This window comes from Diceros bicornis, chromosome 7 (genome assembly GCF_020826845.1).
Source record: "Diceros bicornis minor isolate mBicDic1 chromosome 7, mDicBic1.mat.cur, whole genome shotgun sequence".
NCBI lineage: Eukaryota > Metazoa > Chordata > Mammalia > Perissodactyla > Rhinocerotidae > Diceros > Diceros bicornis.
The window spans coordinates 31,108,756-31,123,817 of NC_080746.1; the positions used below are offsets into that span (position 1 = coordinate 31,108,756).

General features: G+C 38.6%; 1 protein-coding gene across 2 annotated transcripts in view; it reads left to right on the forward strand.

Annotated features, from left to right (window-relative positions):
• Positions 1-4,670: 4,670 nt before the first annotated feature.
• PDGFD (platelet derived growth factor D) overlaps positions 4,671-15,062 on the forward strand; it is a 216,451-nt gene continuing 206,059 nt past the window's right edge. The window contains exon 1 of one of the 2 annotated variants that reach the window (XM_058545325.1): positions 4,671-5,099. In XM_058545325.1, coding sequence (XP_058401308.1) covers positions 4,976-5,099 — 124 coding nt within the window. In that variant the 5' untranslated portion in view covers positions 4,671-4,975. The remainder of the gene's footprint in view (positions 5,100-15,062) is intronic. The other variant, XM_058545324.1, reaches the window with a different exon arrangement.

Genomic DNA, 15,062 nt, shown 5'->3' on the forward strand with positions numbered 1-15,062 from the left:
ACATCTTATTTTACTATTAATAATAATGGGAATAAAAGGATAAATATGATATATGTGGCAAATAAAGTTAAAAATATGAAAGAGTTTAACAAAAGGATAACTTTAGTAGTTAAAAGACAGTCATTGGGCTGGCCCCATGGGTTAGCGGTTAAGTGCATGCGCTCATCTACTGGCAGCCTGGGTTCGGATCCCGGGCACCCACGGACGCACCGCTTCTCCTGCCATGCTGAGGCCGCGTCCCACATACAGCAACTAGAAGGATGTGCAACTATGACATACAACTATCTACTGGGACTTTGGGGGGAAAAAAAAAAAAAGGAGGAGGATTGGCAATAGATGTTAGCTCAGAGCCGGTCTTCCTTAGCAAAAAGGCGAGGATTAGCATGGATGTTAGCTCAGGGCTGATCTTCCTCACACACACACACACAAAAAAAAGACAGTCATTGGATGGGTTAAAAATGGTGTGCTTCTTGATGACTCAACATAATTTAATAATGTATTTTGCACACACTTGATATAAATATTCTGTAACCATGCTGGTATTCTAGGTCTTTCAAATCGTTCAGAACTATTTAGAAAATTGACGACAGTTTGTCATCTTATGAATATTTAATTCCATTCTTTGGCATGAAATATTCAAACATTATCTTTTATTCAATTTCAAAAATAAACTAAGTTTAATCCAGTTTTCTGAGCCAAATCATAGGTCAAAATCATTTTGCTAAATGTCTTAAAGCATCAGAGTTAATTTTATCTCTTTTCTAAATTTGTCATAATTTTAATCAACTGTATTTCATCTATTTAGTTATTTCTACCACTAAAACATGTTCTCCTTATCTATGTTTTTATACATTTGAACCATTAATTTCTTTAAAAGAAAATACAATTTTGAAAATAAAAGTAACAATGTTAGATGATAAACCAACCTTTGAGCTATCATTTAATAAAATGATATTAAATATATTAAATATAAAAATATATTAGTTATTGAAGTTTCAAAATAACAGCTCATTAAAATTTGTAGAAAACTTTTATTTTTGTATATAACTGGACTTGCTAACAATTATTTAAAATGCATTTGAGCTTGATAAAGCTACACATATAGCACATGGTGGAAAATTATGAGTGACGGCAAGATTTAAAACATAACACAAAATATATAGATTTCTGAAAGAAGTCTTGAAGGTAATCTGGTATAACACTTCCATTTTAGGATCTAAGTCCCACAAAAGTTCAATATTGACCAAGCTCAATAGGTGAGAAGCAGAGCAGAAATTAGGATTTCGTGTCACAGTGTTTTGCTTTTTCTGAGATCTAGTGAGTAGAGGATGAATAACAGAGGGATGTCCTCTTTGAATGGGGTAGGCTTCATAATACGACTACTACAGTCAAGAGAAAAGTCCTGCAATGAGTTATAAGTTAAAGGTTGGTAGAAGTTAAATTTTTAAAAAAAGCACTGGTGTGAGCCACTTACAGAAATGAGAAGTCTTCAAAAAGTTCATGCTATGTTTCATTTCTTTTCCACCGTGGCTTTTATGAGTTAGTGAAAGAAATCAAGCATATTTGACAATATAATGGAAAATACCATTCTTGTGTCCTATTAATGTAAGGAAAAGATTTATATGATAAAAATAGTGTCACATCCTAACCTATGCTTTTATCAAATCATTACTGTTAGAATATTTGCTTGTGATAAATGCCATTTTACATAGACCTAGTATAAGTTGCTCTCATAATATGAACGTCATTGAACAATGGCTAAATATAGAATAGCTGATTTATATTATTCTGAATAGTATTAAATATTTATAAATCTGACTTCATTGTGTTGGCTCATGTTCTTCTAACTGACCTATAGGCATTTCAAAAGTAGTGGCAAATTCAATGTTTTGGTAAGTTAGTTTAAGACATATGTGAAAAATAAACTGAATCAATCTTATCTTTTATCTTGATACCGGACCTGCCCCACTCTCTCAATATATTTTTATTAAACATGTATTCTGTGAACAATGATACCTTAGTTGATGTAATCAACCCAATTTGTAAGAATTAATTATTAGGTAATGTTGAAAACCAGGTTCAGAACAATTGGTTAGGCACAGCTCCCTAATTTTTTGATTTTATTGTTGATTTTGGATATTTACTGACAGTAAAGATCAAGAACATGCTGATTATATGTGATGTCCTTTACTAATCTCAGCTAAAATTTTGACGTTATGAATTCACAACACCTTGTGAGTGCATAGTATTAGTATCATGGACAACACTATTTTGAATACTTTAAATTCACTATTTTATACAAGATATTGAGATAATCCTCTAGTGTTTTGATACTTGTCATAATAACATAAGCCATTTGCACATTTTCTCATTTTTCCTATATTCTCATGTCAAGAGCTAGGTATGAAATTTAATGAACATTTCCATTCACATTTTAAAAATGGCATCATATATTTTAATTAGCCTCCACTCCTATCCCATCAATTTCTGACCCTCTTCTCATATTAATATAGATATATATTTACTTGTTTACAGTCTCTTTCTTCCATTAGAGTGTAAACTCCAAGGCATTAGAGACCTTATCTCTCATGTTCGCTGTTTTATCCTCAGGGTCTTTAGACCAGGGCATTGAAAAAGGGAAAATCTAATGCTTAATTAATACTTGTTGAATGAATAAATGATCGAATGCAAACCTCTTCTTGGTGCCTCTTTCAGAGATTGTTTATATTTTGAGACAATGTCATCTGACTTTTTCCAGTGGCTTTCAAACTTTTTTGATCACATCCTACAGAAATAACTTTTATATCACTGTGCATGTGTGTATTTGAAACAAAATATTCATGAAACAATATTTAACGTTATCTTCAATGAACCCCGATAATTAAATCTCTAAGCTATTGTATTCCATTCTATTTATTTAAAGCATAATGCTGGAGCACAGAGGATTTTTAGAGAAGTGAAAATACTCTCTATGATACCATAATGATGAATATGTGTTGTTATATATTTGCCCAAACCTAAGAGATGTACAACACCAAGAGTGAACCATAATGTTACCTTTATGTGTACCATATGTAACAAAGAGTGTGCCATAATGTAAATTTTGGGCCATTATGATGGGTAATGTAGGTTACATTACCCATTACATGACAAATGTACCACTCTGGTGGGGGATACTGATGATGGAGGAGGCTACACATGTGTGGGGGCAGAGGCTATATGGGAAATCTCTGTACCTTCTGCTCGATTCTGCTAAAATTGCTCTAAAAAATAATCTTAAAAAAAATAATGCTGATCTTGAAATAGATTTCACAACACACAAACTTGCAGTTTGTAAAACACTGTTTTAGACAAAAATGCCAAGAGATGAACCACATTAATATTTGAGTATGTGGAAAGAGCACATGTATCCTAGTCAGCGTTCCATGGTGTAATCACTCAAGTTTATATTTTGCTGAACTTCCTACCCTTCTCAGCCATTTCCAGCTTTCTATGTATGGATATTGCTTACTACTCACACTCCATACTTTCAGGAGCTGGAAGGCCTGAAAGAAACTGGAAAATGTCTCTTCTAGATCTCATAGGGGAGCAGCTGAGAAATTATGTAAATTTGGATTTGGCTCAGCTTCAGGCAAAGCAATATACGTACTAAAATTATTTCATGTAATTCTCACCACAACCATACTAAGAATTGCTACTTTCCTTTTACAAGTAAAGAAACCGAGGCTCAAGAGAACGACTTCCTCAAGGTGACAAAGCTAGGGAGCAGCAGTCTACACCCACTCCTGCTCCAGATATAGTGCCCTACCCAGCGGGAGACAAATGCACGATGTAGAGTTCCTGGAATCCAGAGGCAGTCCCTCTGGACCTCCGAGCTTCCAGATACTCAGAGGAGGGAGGCCCAAAGGCCTGGACGTTCCTTGCCTCTCCCTACCGGACTGTGAAGACAACACAGTGTTCTCCCCCAACTTCTTCACCTTGCCACTCAGTCCCTGCCCAAGCCCACCCTGACCTCTAGCACATCTGCTGTGCTGGGGGTGGGGATGGGGCATATAAAATGCCTCTGACGAAAACTGCCCTTGACGATTTATTGCACACTTCACCACATGGCCCTTTCACACCTAGAGCCCTGTGACATAGAAAGGCCGGGCTGTTTTTCCCCTGAGAAATTAACCTTGACTCAGCTAAGGTCACACCTACTGGAACTCAAAGGAAGCTCAGAATCGAGCTCCTCTGCCATTGTGCTTTTCCACTTTTTCACATAGTCAAATCTCGATTAAGTAGAATCTGATTTTGGTTATTCGTAAACTAAACACGTCCAACTCCAGTCCCCTCCCCAAACTCCACCATCACCAAGGGTGAGCTCTGTCTTGTGTGTGGATGAACCAGTCACCTCTGGAGAAGTACTGGGGTTCTACCCTCTTCCACTGCCTCGTGGCCACCTTGTTCTCCGCTCCCTTTCTAGTCTAAGGACAAAGGTTAACCCCGGGGAGGTGGGAAGAGTCCTGGCCCACTGTCAAACTGGGCATGCTCAGTGGCGGAGCGGGTTTCGGCGGGGCGCGGGGAGCTGGAGTGCTCGCGCCGCTGCCGGGAGCGGGAGTGCGCGCAGCTCGGGGGCCGCCGCCGGCGCCGGGGCGGAGGACGCGGCCGCTCCGCTCGCCTGCCCGGGGACGCCGCGCCGCCCGCCCCCTGCAGCCTGTGCTGCAGCTGCTGGCCACCGGAGGGGGCGAACAAACGTCAACCTGTTGTTTGTCCCGTCACCATTTATCAACTCTCAGCACCACAAGGAAGTGCGGCACCCACACGCGCTCAGAAAGTTCAGCATGCAGGAAGTTTGGGGAGAGCTCAGCGATTAGCACAGCGGCCCGGGCCATCTCTGGGCGAGCGCAGGCGGCGAGAGCGCGGCGTGGCGTCCGACCCGGGAGCGGATCTGGCTTTTTCGTGGAGCGACGCGGTCCCTGGGTCGCTGATCCCAATGCACCGGCTCATCCTCATCTACACTCTAGTCTGCGCAAACTTTTGCAGCTATCGGGACGCTTCTGCAATTCCGCAGAGCGCATCCATTAAAGCTTTGCGCAACGCCAACCTCAGGCGAGATGGTAAGAGACTCAGATTTTATTATTATTTGTTTAATTTAAAAATTACATTTTTTAGTTGTCATTGTTGTTTCCTGCTTTCTAAAATGCTTTAAGTGAACTCTGGTGAATGCATTGTGGCGGGGTTGGGGGTGTCTCGTGCTCGTCCCCAGTCCTGAGAGAGCCCCTTCTTCCGGAGTGGAACGCGTGCTGGAGGGGATCGGATGGGTCAGGTGGCTCATCTCGCTGCACCCTAGAGAAGTCATTTTGGTGACCAATTGTCACTGATACCAGGATCCCGGAGTTGCAAAAAGTTGCAGTCTGCGCCGCCCCTCGGTCAGGCTCTTAATCTTTTGAACTTGAAACTCTGATAGATGGGGCATTTCTCGTAGGTGGAGGAACTCAAAGAGTGGCTTCCTCTGGGTGATTTATTTTTGGTTTTTTTTTGGCGGGGGGGCGGGGAGGGAATGATGCGTTTCAGTCCCGCATATATGAAACAGTGAAAACTTTATTATATATTATTTATTTTGAGGAGAAGGCGGTGTGCAATATGTTGCCCTTTCCGTCCCCGAAGTGACTTTCCCTTTGGGGTGGAGCGTGGCTCAGAAACTCAGAGTCTGGGAGAATAGGGCTTCTGGGGTTTCAAGCGTACCACAGAGGACCCAGGCTTCTGCTATTCGTTTCTTTGCATAGAAGGCTTTCCAACTGTTTGCAAGAAGCAAAGCTCTTTAAACAGCTAGCCTAAGCAAGGTCCCAGCGGGCTTGTTTGTTTTTCTTTACTCTGGAGGACACCTGGGTCATTGGGTCCCAGAGACTTTAATTGAGTTGATTTACTTTCTGGGCCTCCACCAAGATCTGAAGTTGATTTATTCCTCAATTCTCCATTACAGCTGATGTTTCCAGTCATTTGCAGCTGTTTCTGCCATCTACCTGAACAGACCCATAGGTTTTTGCTTTCTTCCTTCATCAATAATATCTTTCTCTCCCTCTGCTTGCTTCAAGTTCTAACACATCCCCTAAGGAGATCACCAAGCTATTCTTAATGACTTCACCGTTTGACCTGGCAACATTTGGCTGTTCTCTGGTAAATTCATATTAGCCATATTATTCCCTTATCAGTTTCTCTCTTGGTATGTTCTAAATTTGACTTCACTGAAAGGCTTTTGGACTTTGAAACACACAAAAAAATTATTATATTTTTTGATAAGTAGATTGTGGATTTCAGTGTGCTCAAGTCATCTGAAGTGTTGTAAGTGTGTGGAAGGGCTACAGGGAAGCCAGAGAGTCACCTCCAGGCCAGAAGACCCCCTATATTTATGCAATTAATTTATCACAATGTTTTTATGTAAAATAGTCCAGCAGTGCATTTTTAATAACCCTCCATCTTAGTTAAAGCACAAAATTTTCTTACTAAACTTAAAAAAAAAAAAAAAGGTTTAGGCTCAAGACAAAACTTTTATAGTCTTACTTCACTCATTAATGTTAAGGGATGATCTTCTAGTTGAGTGTTTAGATTTGTTAATATTTGCACTTTAGATGCCCTTTCAGCTGCATAAAGTAAAATGCCATTTATAATTTGTATGACTTCATAGCCATAATTTTGTAATCCTTAGCCTCCCAAGTATCAGTTACAAGAAGTCAAGGACAGAAAATGAAAAGTATGTAACCATTGCCCAGTAACCCAAGATTTCAACTAAAACCAAGTCATGCAACTCATAATTTTTTTTTGGAAAAGAATAATCTCAGTTTAGTTTCCATTGTTAAAACTCTGTACATCTGTCTAGTCTATATGAGAAATGTGTTTTTTTAATCAAAATTTTGAAAACTACCCTGGATTTAATTTTTTCATATTTTAGCTAAAGCTGTTTTGCAATTACCAACAGTACATACACACACTCACACATTTTGATTAGTTCAGATTGCTCAATACTTTCCTCAATGTCAAACTCATTTTGTAAACAAGAATAGGAAGGGGGGAAAGGTAGTTAGATTAAAAAACAGTGTTATATACAGAGTAAAAAAAGTTAACACTCATAATGGGTTGTTAATGTGGGGAATTTTCAAAAGGCATCTTATTCTTAAGTGTTATAGGGCATGCGTTCTCAGAGAGAGGCAATATTGCCCCAAAGGAGCAAAATCGGATCTTAGGAGGAGAAAAAAATCTTAGCTATTACAATGGTTTGTGGTCCTCCAAAGGGCCAGTACATAAAACAGATATACAGTATATCTGTAGCATTAACATTTCATAGGGAGGGAGGTGATTAGGAAAAAAAAGTCTAAAAAGGTTCCTTAAGGGGGGATTGATGATAATGAAAAAAAGATTGAGAAACACTGCTGTAGAGCTTTGGTGAGACAGTAAGAATAAAGGGTCTTTGAAAAAGTCTAGACGTTGTCTGGAAAATCTTAATGGCAACAGTTGAGTTGACAAGAGAAAGTAATAACTTATTAAATCAAACCCTTGTTCTGACTCCAGACGTTTTCAACTTGCTTTCCCAAAGTTCCTTAATATTAGGCTCATTAAAGAGGATAACATTCTTGCTCTTTTGACTATCAGGTTAAGACAAGGTGTAAACTTGGAGAGGACAGGGACGTGGAATATAAGGGGAAAGATGGAAGATCAAAGTTTCCAAACGTTAATTTAGGGTCTTTAGAAGATCTACCCCTCAGATTGCAGATGGTCGGAAATCACAACAAAAAGTTAGACATGCCCCTTGAATAGGAGTTTAGAAACCGTTATTTAATGATGGGACTGTCTTCACACTTGAGTGCCATTGATTGTCCCTGTGACCCTGTTAGCTGCTACCTAATAGTGGCATCCAGAAAGGAACAAGGAGGGCAGGCATCCTGTCCTGGGCCTGAGGTGTGTTGGATCCTGTCCAGCCTGATACAAAAAAACTTATTTTCCATTTACCTGTACCTAATAGCTCCAGATAACTGGAGTAGCTAAGGAATGATATGGAAATAAAGTGTTAGGCTTGATAAATGATAGTTTTCCTCCCACCAGTGTAGGAGGCTGGTCTGCTGCTATCTCCTGGCCTTCCAGAACTCTTTATCACAATGTGTTCTTGTTCTAAAATGGGTATCTACAGAGCCCTTTTCAGCACCTGCAGAATGGTTAGAGGTGATCTAGTGGAGGAGGGTGGTTGAATTTGGTCCCTTTCTCTAGGAGGAAATTAGGTTTTATAGCTAAGAAGGATTAAAATATTAATAGTTTGCAGTACTTAATTGGATATTTATACTTCCTTGTGTCATATTTATTATTCTTTCTCAAACTGGTTTACTTTTGATACCCATTCTTGATCCATCTCTTGGCACAGAGAAAATCTTAACTCATTAATAGCATCCACATGTTCTTATTTTAGTGCCTGTATAATTGGTGCTTTGTAATAGCTGGCCACAACTGGTGTTGCTCAGAGTGTGGATCAAGAAGTGTCAAGGTAGCAATTAACTGACAGTATTACTTACTTATTTTTACATCTAACTAGACAGAACTTCCTGCTTAGGAGGTTAGGAATACAGATGCACTCTTTGTTTTCTTGACTTTTTGTTGCTTTCAGAAAGTACTGGTGTTGGTGGTAATGATTCCAAATTTAGTTCTGTTTGGTTGTTTAATATACCAGTACTTGAACTGTCTATTACATGATCATTATCTAGTGATAGGCCTGCAATTTTAAAATTGTGGTCTTAGATTTTTAAATAGTCAAGCTTGTTTCTTAAATAACATGGGTCTCTATTGTCATCATTGATGATGGCGCATTGACTTTGGTGCAAAGATCAAAGCTTAAAGGGAAGGCAACAAAATAGAGGACAATATGAACAAATTATTTTTAAAGTGTCTGAAAGCTAAGAATCAGATTAGTGTCTAAATCTTACGTACTTCTGTGTTTATATTTTTGGTTCAACTCTAAGGGTATTAAAGCCTCATAGTCTAATAGAGCATAGTGGTGATTACGTGTTTTAAATGCAACATGACTTTGACTTGCTGCCATTGGTTATAGTATTTTATAGAGGTTCGTTTAAAGAGATGAGTTTAGGGGCTGGCCCTGTGGCCAAGTGGCCTTGTGGGTTCAAATCCCAGGCGCAGACCTACACCACTCCTCATCAAGGCATGCTGTGGCAGTAACCCACATATAAAGTAGAGGAAGATTGGCACAAATGTTAGCTCAGGGCACATCTTCCTCAGCAAAAAGAATAAAAAGAGGCGAGTTTAGCCAGGTATCTGTATACTCTGTAGTAGAAGATGCCACTAAGTTGCAAGTTACAGTAATGACCATTGTGTGTTCGTTGAGTTTTGTCTACAGGATTTTCCCTTTCAGCGAATGAAAGCAAAACTTATTGTTTCAGAACAATTAAGTCAAACAATGGAACAATGTCCCCAGAGTCACAGATCTCTAATCACCAGTGATAAGCATGCTGTCACACGGGACTCTTGAGTATATGTGGTCTCAGAACTCCATCATTCTAAGAGTTTGGAAGGATATGCGTGTTTATGTCTCTGTCCTTGGGATCTGAGTCATAAAGCAAATCATCTTCCTTCTGGAACTTACTCTTGAACTTTCTTTGCTGAAATGATCTGACTAGCTTAAAAAGGAACTTCCTGAACGTCTTAATAAAATTCTTCCTCTTATTAAAATAGGAACATCTTTTAAGCAAACCAGGCATAGGATATTTCTAATTCATCTGTGCCATGTCATTTCAGTAATGCATTTGTCTTTCACCAAGGGTCAAGATGGCTTTAGGGTGGAAGTGAGTTAGTGTCTGAGCTACCTGGCCTCTTTTAAGTTTATTTCTTTTCAGGTCATTCTTTACTTGATCTGGACTGTCTTCTAAAGATGAAAGGATGAAAACTAATGTACAAATAGTTCTTTATCCTGAGCTCTGCTGCTGACCTCCACTGTCACTATTATTCATTTATTCAACAATTATTTATTGCATCTCTAATATCTGCCAGTTTCTGTGCTAGATGCTCAGTTATCTAGCACATTATGAATGAAACATACATGGTTCCTGCCTTTTTGGAGCCTATAGTCTAGTGGGCAATATAGACAAATAAGTACTTAGTTCCAGTGTATTGCAGTTGTCTCTCAGATGCATTCTGGAGAGACTCAAGATTCTCCAGAAGTGCCTTAGAGGTCAGTGCGGGCCTAGTGGGGAGGCAGAACATGTGTAGCTACAGGTTCTCCACTCCTTCTTCAACAGAACAATTCCACATGTATCTCCACATTTCCATTTCACCTGTTTGAATTCATCATATGATTTTTATTTGAAAAAAAAGTATTTCACAGTTAAAAAAGTGTGAAGTCACTGTTTAGTGTGGTAGGTGCTTTAGTGGAGGAAATGCAGCAGGAGTATGGGAATTCACAAGGAATACCTAATATAGACTTGAGGGACTGGGGAAGGCTTCCTGGAGGAAGTGATGTCTAAACTAGGGAATGAAGGGTGAGTAGGATTTAAGAAGTTGGGGACAGTGAAGAAGGAGGGTGGAATTTCCTGGTGGAGAGAAAGCACTTGCCAAGATTTGGAGGTGAAAACATAGGTGAGCAGGTGGCCACTAGTGAAAGGCTTGGGAAATAACGTTAGGGAGTTTGGCTGTTATGCTGAGGGCAATCGGAAGCCATTGAAAGATTTAATTTGGAGAAAGATATGGCCTATTCTGTGTTTGAATCCTGAATGCTAGTGTTCCTGAGAAGTCAGCCAAGCCAGTGCTATGATCAGAGCCAGTCTTCCTACACCTCCACTGCCTGTGGGATGTGGACACAGAATTATTTCATTTTTAGTATGATAGTAGAGGACACGACTGACTTCCCTTGTCCAAAATCTCCAAATGTTAGGTGCCTGATGCCTTGGGACATCACTGAGATCCGCTCCCCCTGGGTGCCCCTCTGCCACTCAGCACGCCAGATATTAGATATTGTTAACTCTATCTGAGGTCTTATTAAGGGAATGTCAATCACAAAAGTAACCTGTCTAGTGTTTAACATTTTAAGTTATTTCACACTTCCACGTTTCAGAATTAAGGCAATTTAAAAGGGAGCATTTCGACATTCACTTTTATGTGAAGGACAGTTTCGGCAAAAAGCTACAGGGGGATAATATATAATAACAAAAAGGAAAGAATCCAAGACAAATGCTGCAGCAAAAATGTTCTGCCTCCCCATACAGTATTTCAGGACCAACTGTAGGTCATAAATAAAGGAATAAGCCCATGAGACTCTAAAGTGCACAAGTGCACAGACAGGAAGAAATATTTTCTTCCGACAATTTTTTCTCAGGACAGGAATGAAGCATGCCTTGTTTCTTACAAGTGCCGATGATGCATATAATAAGATATCTTTTCTCTGCCCTTCCTCATGGTGTGCTGACATCTATATATTAGCTTTAATATGGATAGATTAATGCTGTGTATTTTCTGATTTGTGCTGTGTGCAGGTTAGTAGTTTTTGTATAACTGGGAGACCGGAAGGCCTGGGGAACGCCCCATAGCATGGACATATGAGCTTGTCTTTTATTATGAGGAGTGATCTTTTCTCCGATTTTAAGTTTTTCACTTGAGCACTTTTTTGTAGAGTCTTTATGAAGACAGATAGTTTTAGATGCAGTACTTTGCCTATAAGAGTGAGCCAAATGTGATTTGAGGCCTTGTATATTAGGGTTCTTGATTTTTGAAATTTGAAATCCAACATGCCTTCTTTGGACTGAAGGAGCTCAGTGACAACTGCTGGGTGTGAGCTGTGAGCACAGGTTGAATGTGCTGTGTTAGTTTTGAACAAGTCATTTTAGACCCAATGTGAGAAGCTGCGGACGCATTCTGCATTTCACTGAAACATTAAAAATAAGCAATATAGCAACAGCCTACTTTTACAGAATTTAGCTATTCAGCAACCTCAGCTGTGTAAAATGCAACCAAATAAACTAATAAATATGCAACAAATCCACGTAGAAGTGAAAATCGGTGTCATAAAGTATATAAATGAGTTCATAAAGTTCATGTGGTAGACACTAAAAGACCACTTTCCTTTACTTTCCATGCAATTCCATCACATTTGCTTATGTGGTTTCCATATCCACAGAACATGGTATTAGAATGGAGAACAGGACTGGTTCGAGTTATTCACACTATTAGCATTGAGAAGTGACAGCTAGTAGTTTTCCTTCCTCCTCTTATATTTTCAGGGCTTGAAAATCATTCCTAAGACCTAAGCAAGCACAAGCCTAAGCCTGGCTTAGGCTTTTTATCAAATAAGGTGAAAATAGTTCCACCCTACAATGGACTGAATGTTTATGTCCTCCCTAAATTCATGCATTGAAATCCTATCCCCCAGTATGATGGTATTAGGAGGTGGGGCCTTTGGGAGGTGGTTATGAGGATGGAGCCCTTATGAATGGAATTAGTGCCCTTATGAAAGAGACCCCAGAGAGATCTGCCCCTTTCACCATGGGAGAGCCATGAAAAGACACCGAATCTGCTGGCACCTTGATCTTGGACATCCCAGCCTCTAGAGCTATTGGAAATAAATTTCTGTTGTTTATAAGCTACTTAGTCTATGGTATGTTGTTATAGAAACCCGAATGGACTAAGATATGACCTATCTGCATATGTCGCTAGGGAGTTACTATATTACAGCCCAGCAAAGTTGGGAATTTTTAAAATAATGTCCTTGATTCAAAAAGGAAAATTTGGATTATATGTTTGATAAGTTTACCAGGATCATAAGCTGGAAGTGGTATTAGCTTAAGTATATATGGATTTCAATGAGAAAAATTGACAGCCCTTACTGTGACAACCTGTGGAAAAGAAAATTGTAGCCTGGATGATAATAAACTACTATTATCATTCTTTCAGTGGTAACCTAGTAGATTTGTGTTAGTCAAGAGGGAAGTTAACAGGGACTTTATTGGCATTTTGTGTTAGATCCTGTTGGGTTCAGAATTCTTAATAAATGCATATTAAAACTAATTTAATTAAAACTAAAATTATTAGAACTAGTTATTAAATTAAACTTTCCAGTTCAGTAGGCCTCAGAGTAAAATAATTGGTTTCTAAAATATTAGGTTATTCATCCAGTCTTGAATTCCATAACAGAATTAATCCTTTTTTGTTGTTCTTCCAGATACCGCACAATTGTTTTTGAATGAACTGCTGAGTGAAAGTTCTGACCAGGCATCACATTTTAGATCGAGGAATTGTACCACTCTGTGTAGCCTTTGTTGACCCCCCAACCCTCCCCAGGTAGAATTGGCTACTTGTTTATTTATCCCACATTTCCATCATAACACCTATAGTGATATTTATTTACGTATTTGACATCTGCTGATGTGAGCATACTCGCTATATTTAATACAGCTGAGCATCCTCATTGTCCATTGCATTGCCTGGCACATAGTAAAAACTGGGTAAGGTTTGAAGGATCAGTCAGTCAACCAATCAGTGTCTTCTCTTTATGACTGATTGTTGAGCCACAATCAGGGCCTCCTCCTGCTGGAAGAAGGGATGTTTAAATTCTGAAGCTAGAGTGACTGTCAGGTTTCTGTTAATTGGGTGGCTGGTTCTATCATTGAACAGGATAGGGAATAGAAGAGGAAGAGCAGATAAGGGAAGGTCATGGAGATAGAAAATTAATTTGGGGATACTTTAAGCTTTAGGAGTTTGTGCAATATCCATGTGGATGAAATCTAGAGGCAGGGAAGCAAGAGAAGAACATTTGTTTGCATGAAATGCATGCACGGTGAACATGAAGTAATCAACTATGTATTACCATGCTTTTAAAGTAGGTGATATTCATGGTTGCGGGTGTATGATGATAATACCTGATGTTTCTCAAGTGCTTGTAACATGGCAAAGTGTTTTCATAGTCATTGTAAACAGTGGCTTGGTGTGAAGAGTTGGTTGTGTTTCCAAAAGACTTTGTTGAGAATAACAAGATTACACATACTTTTAGACTACTGCTAGACATAAACATGACATTTTTGGGTTAGTTGTGAACTAATATCAATGAAATGTGGAGAATTTTCAACTCCCCCCCAAAAAAAAAAACACGTAGACTGACTAGAATGAATCCTTTCCTTTTCAGTATTAGTATTTGAGTAGTTTTACATGAAATTTCCACTACTTAATAAAAGCTGAAAAGAAAGAGATAAAAGTAAATTAAGGATCAGGAAACAAGTCTTAAGGTTCAATCTGGATGATTGACTATAGAAGGTTAAGGAAAGATTAATGCATCTCCATTCTGTTTATATATTTATCTATAGAGAGAGAACATGTTCACACTCTATGTCATTTTACTGAGGATTAAACAAAAGAGTTGCTGTTGAATGGAATAAAAAATTATACATTTCCTGTAAGCATAAAAAGTTCGTTGAAGTTCTAAACATAGAATTAAAGGATATTTAGACAGTTGTTAATTTAAAAAAAAGAGAATAGAGTGAGAGCTATTTGGAGTTTAGTTTAAGTACAGCATATGGGGAAATTATTCATATACACTGATAAGAGCCACTGGGGCTTTATATTGTTTTGATTCAATTCTTTAGTTTACTACTTTTCACCAAACCCTACTGCAGTAAACATAAACACTACTCATTCATTTGATAAATATTTATTGAGTACTGACTATGTGCAAAGCTTTGGATGCGGCACTGAGGTAGAAACAGTTAAGCCTCATGCACAGTCTCTACTCTGTTAAAGCTCAGACTTTGGCTAAAGAGATAAAATATGTATGTGAATAAGCATAGGGCAAGGCAGTGTCATCTGAGTGCCACCATTATGTGACCCAGGATTTTTTTTTTGGAAGACTCTGTCCTGTTGACCAAATTATAACCATAAATCATCTGTTCTAATATTTAATTCAGAAAAAATGTATTGGTTAAGCTGTTGTTGAGCACAATATTATTTGAAGATTGAAATACAAATCTCTTATTGGTTATTACTATTATTATTAATTAAAACTTGAGCAGAGAAGTAACTTTTAATTGTAGAACTGGGAGTCATAC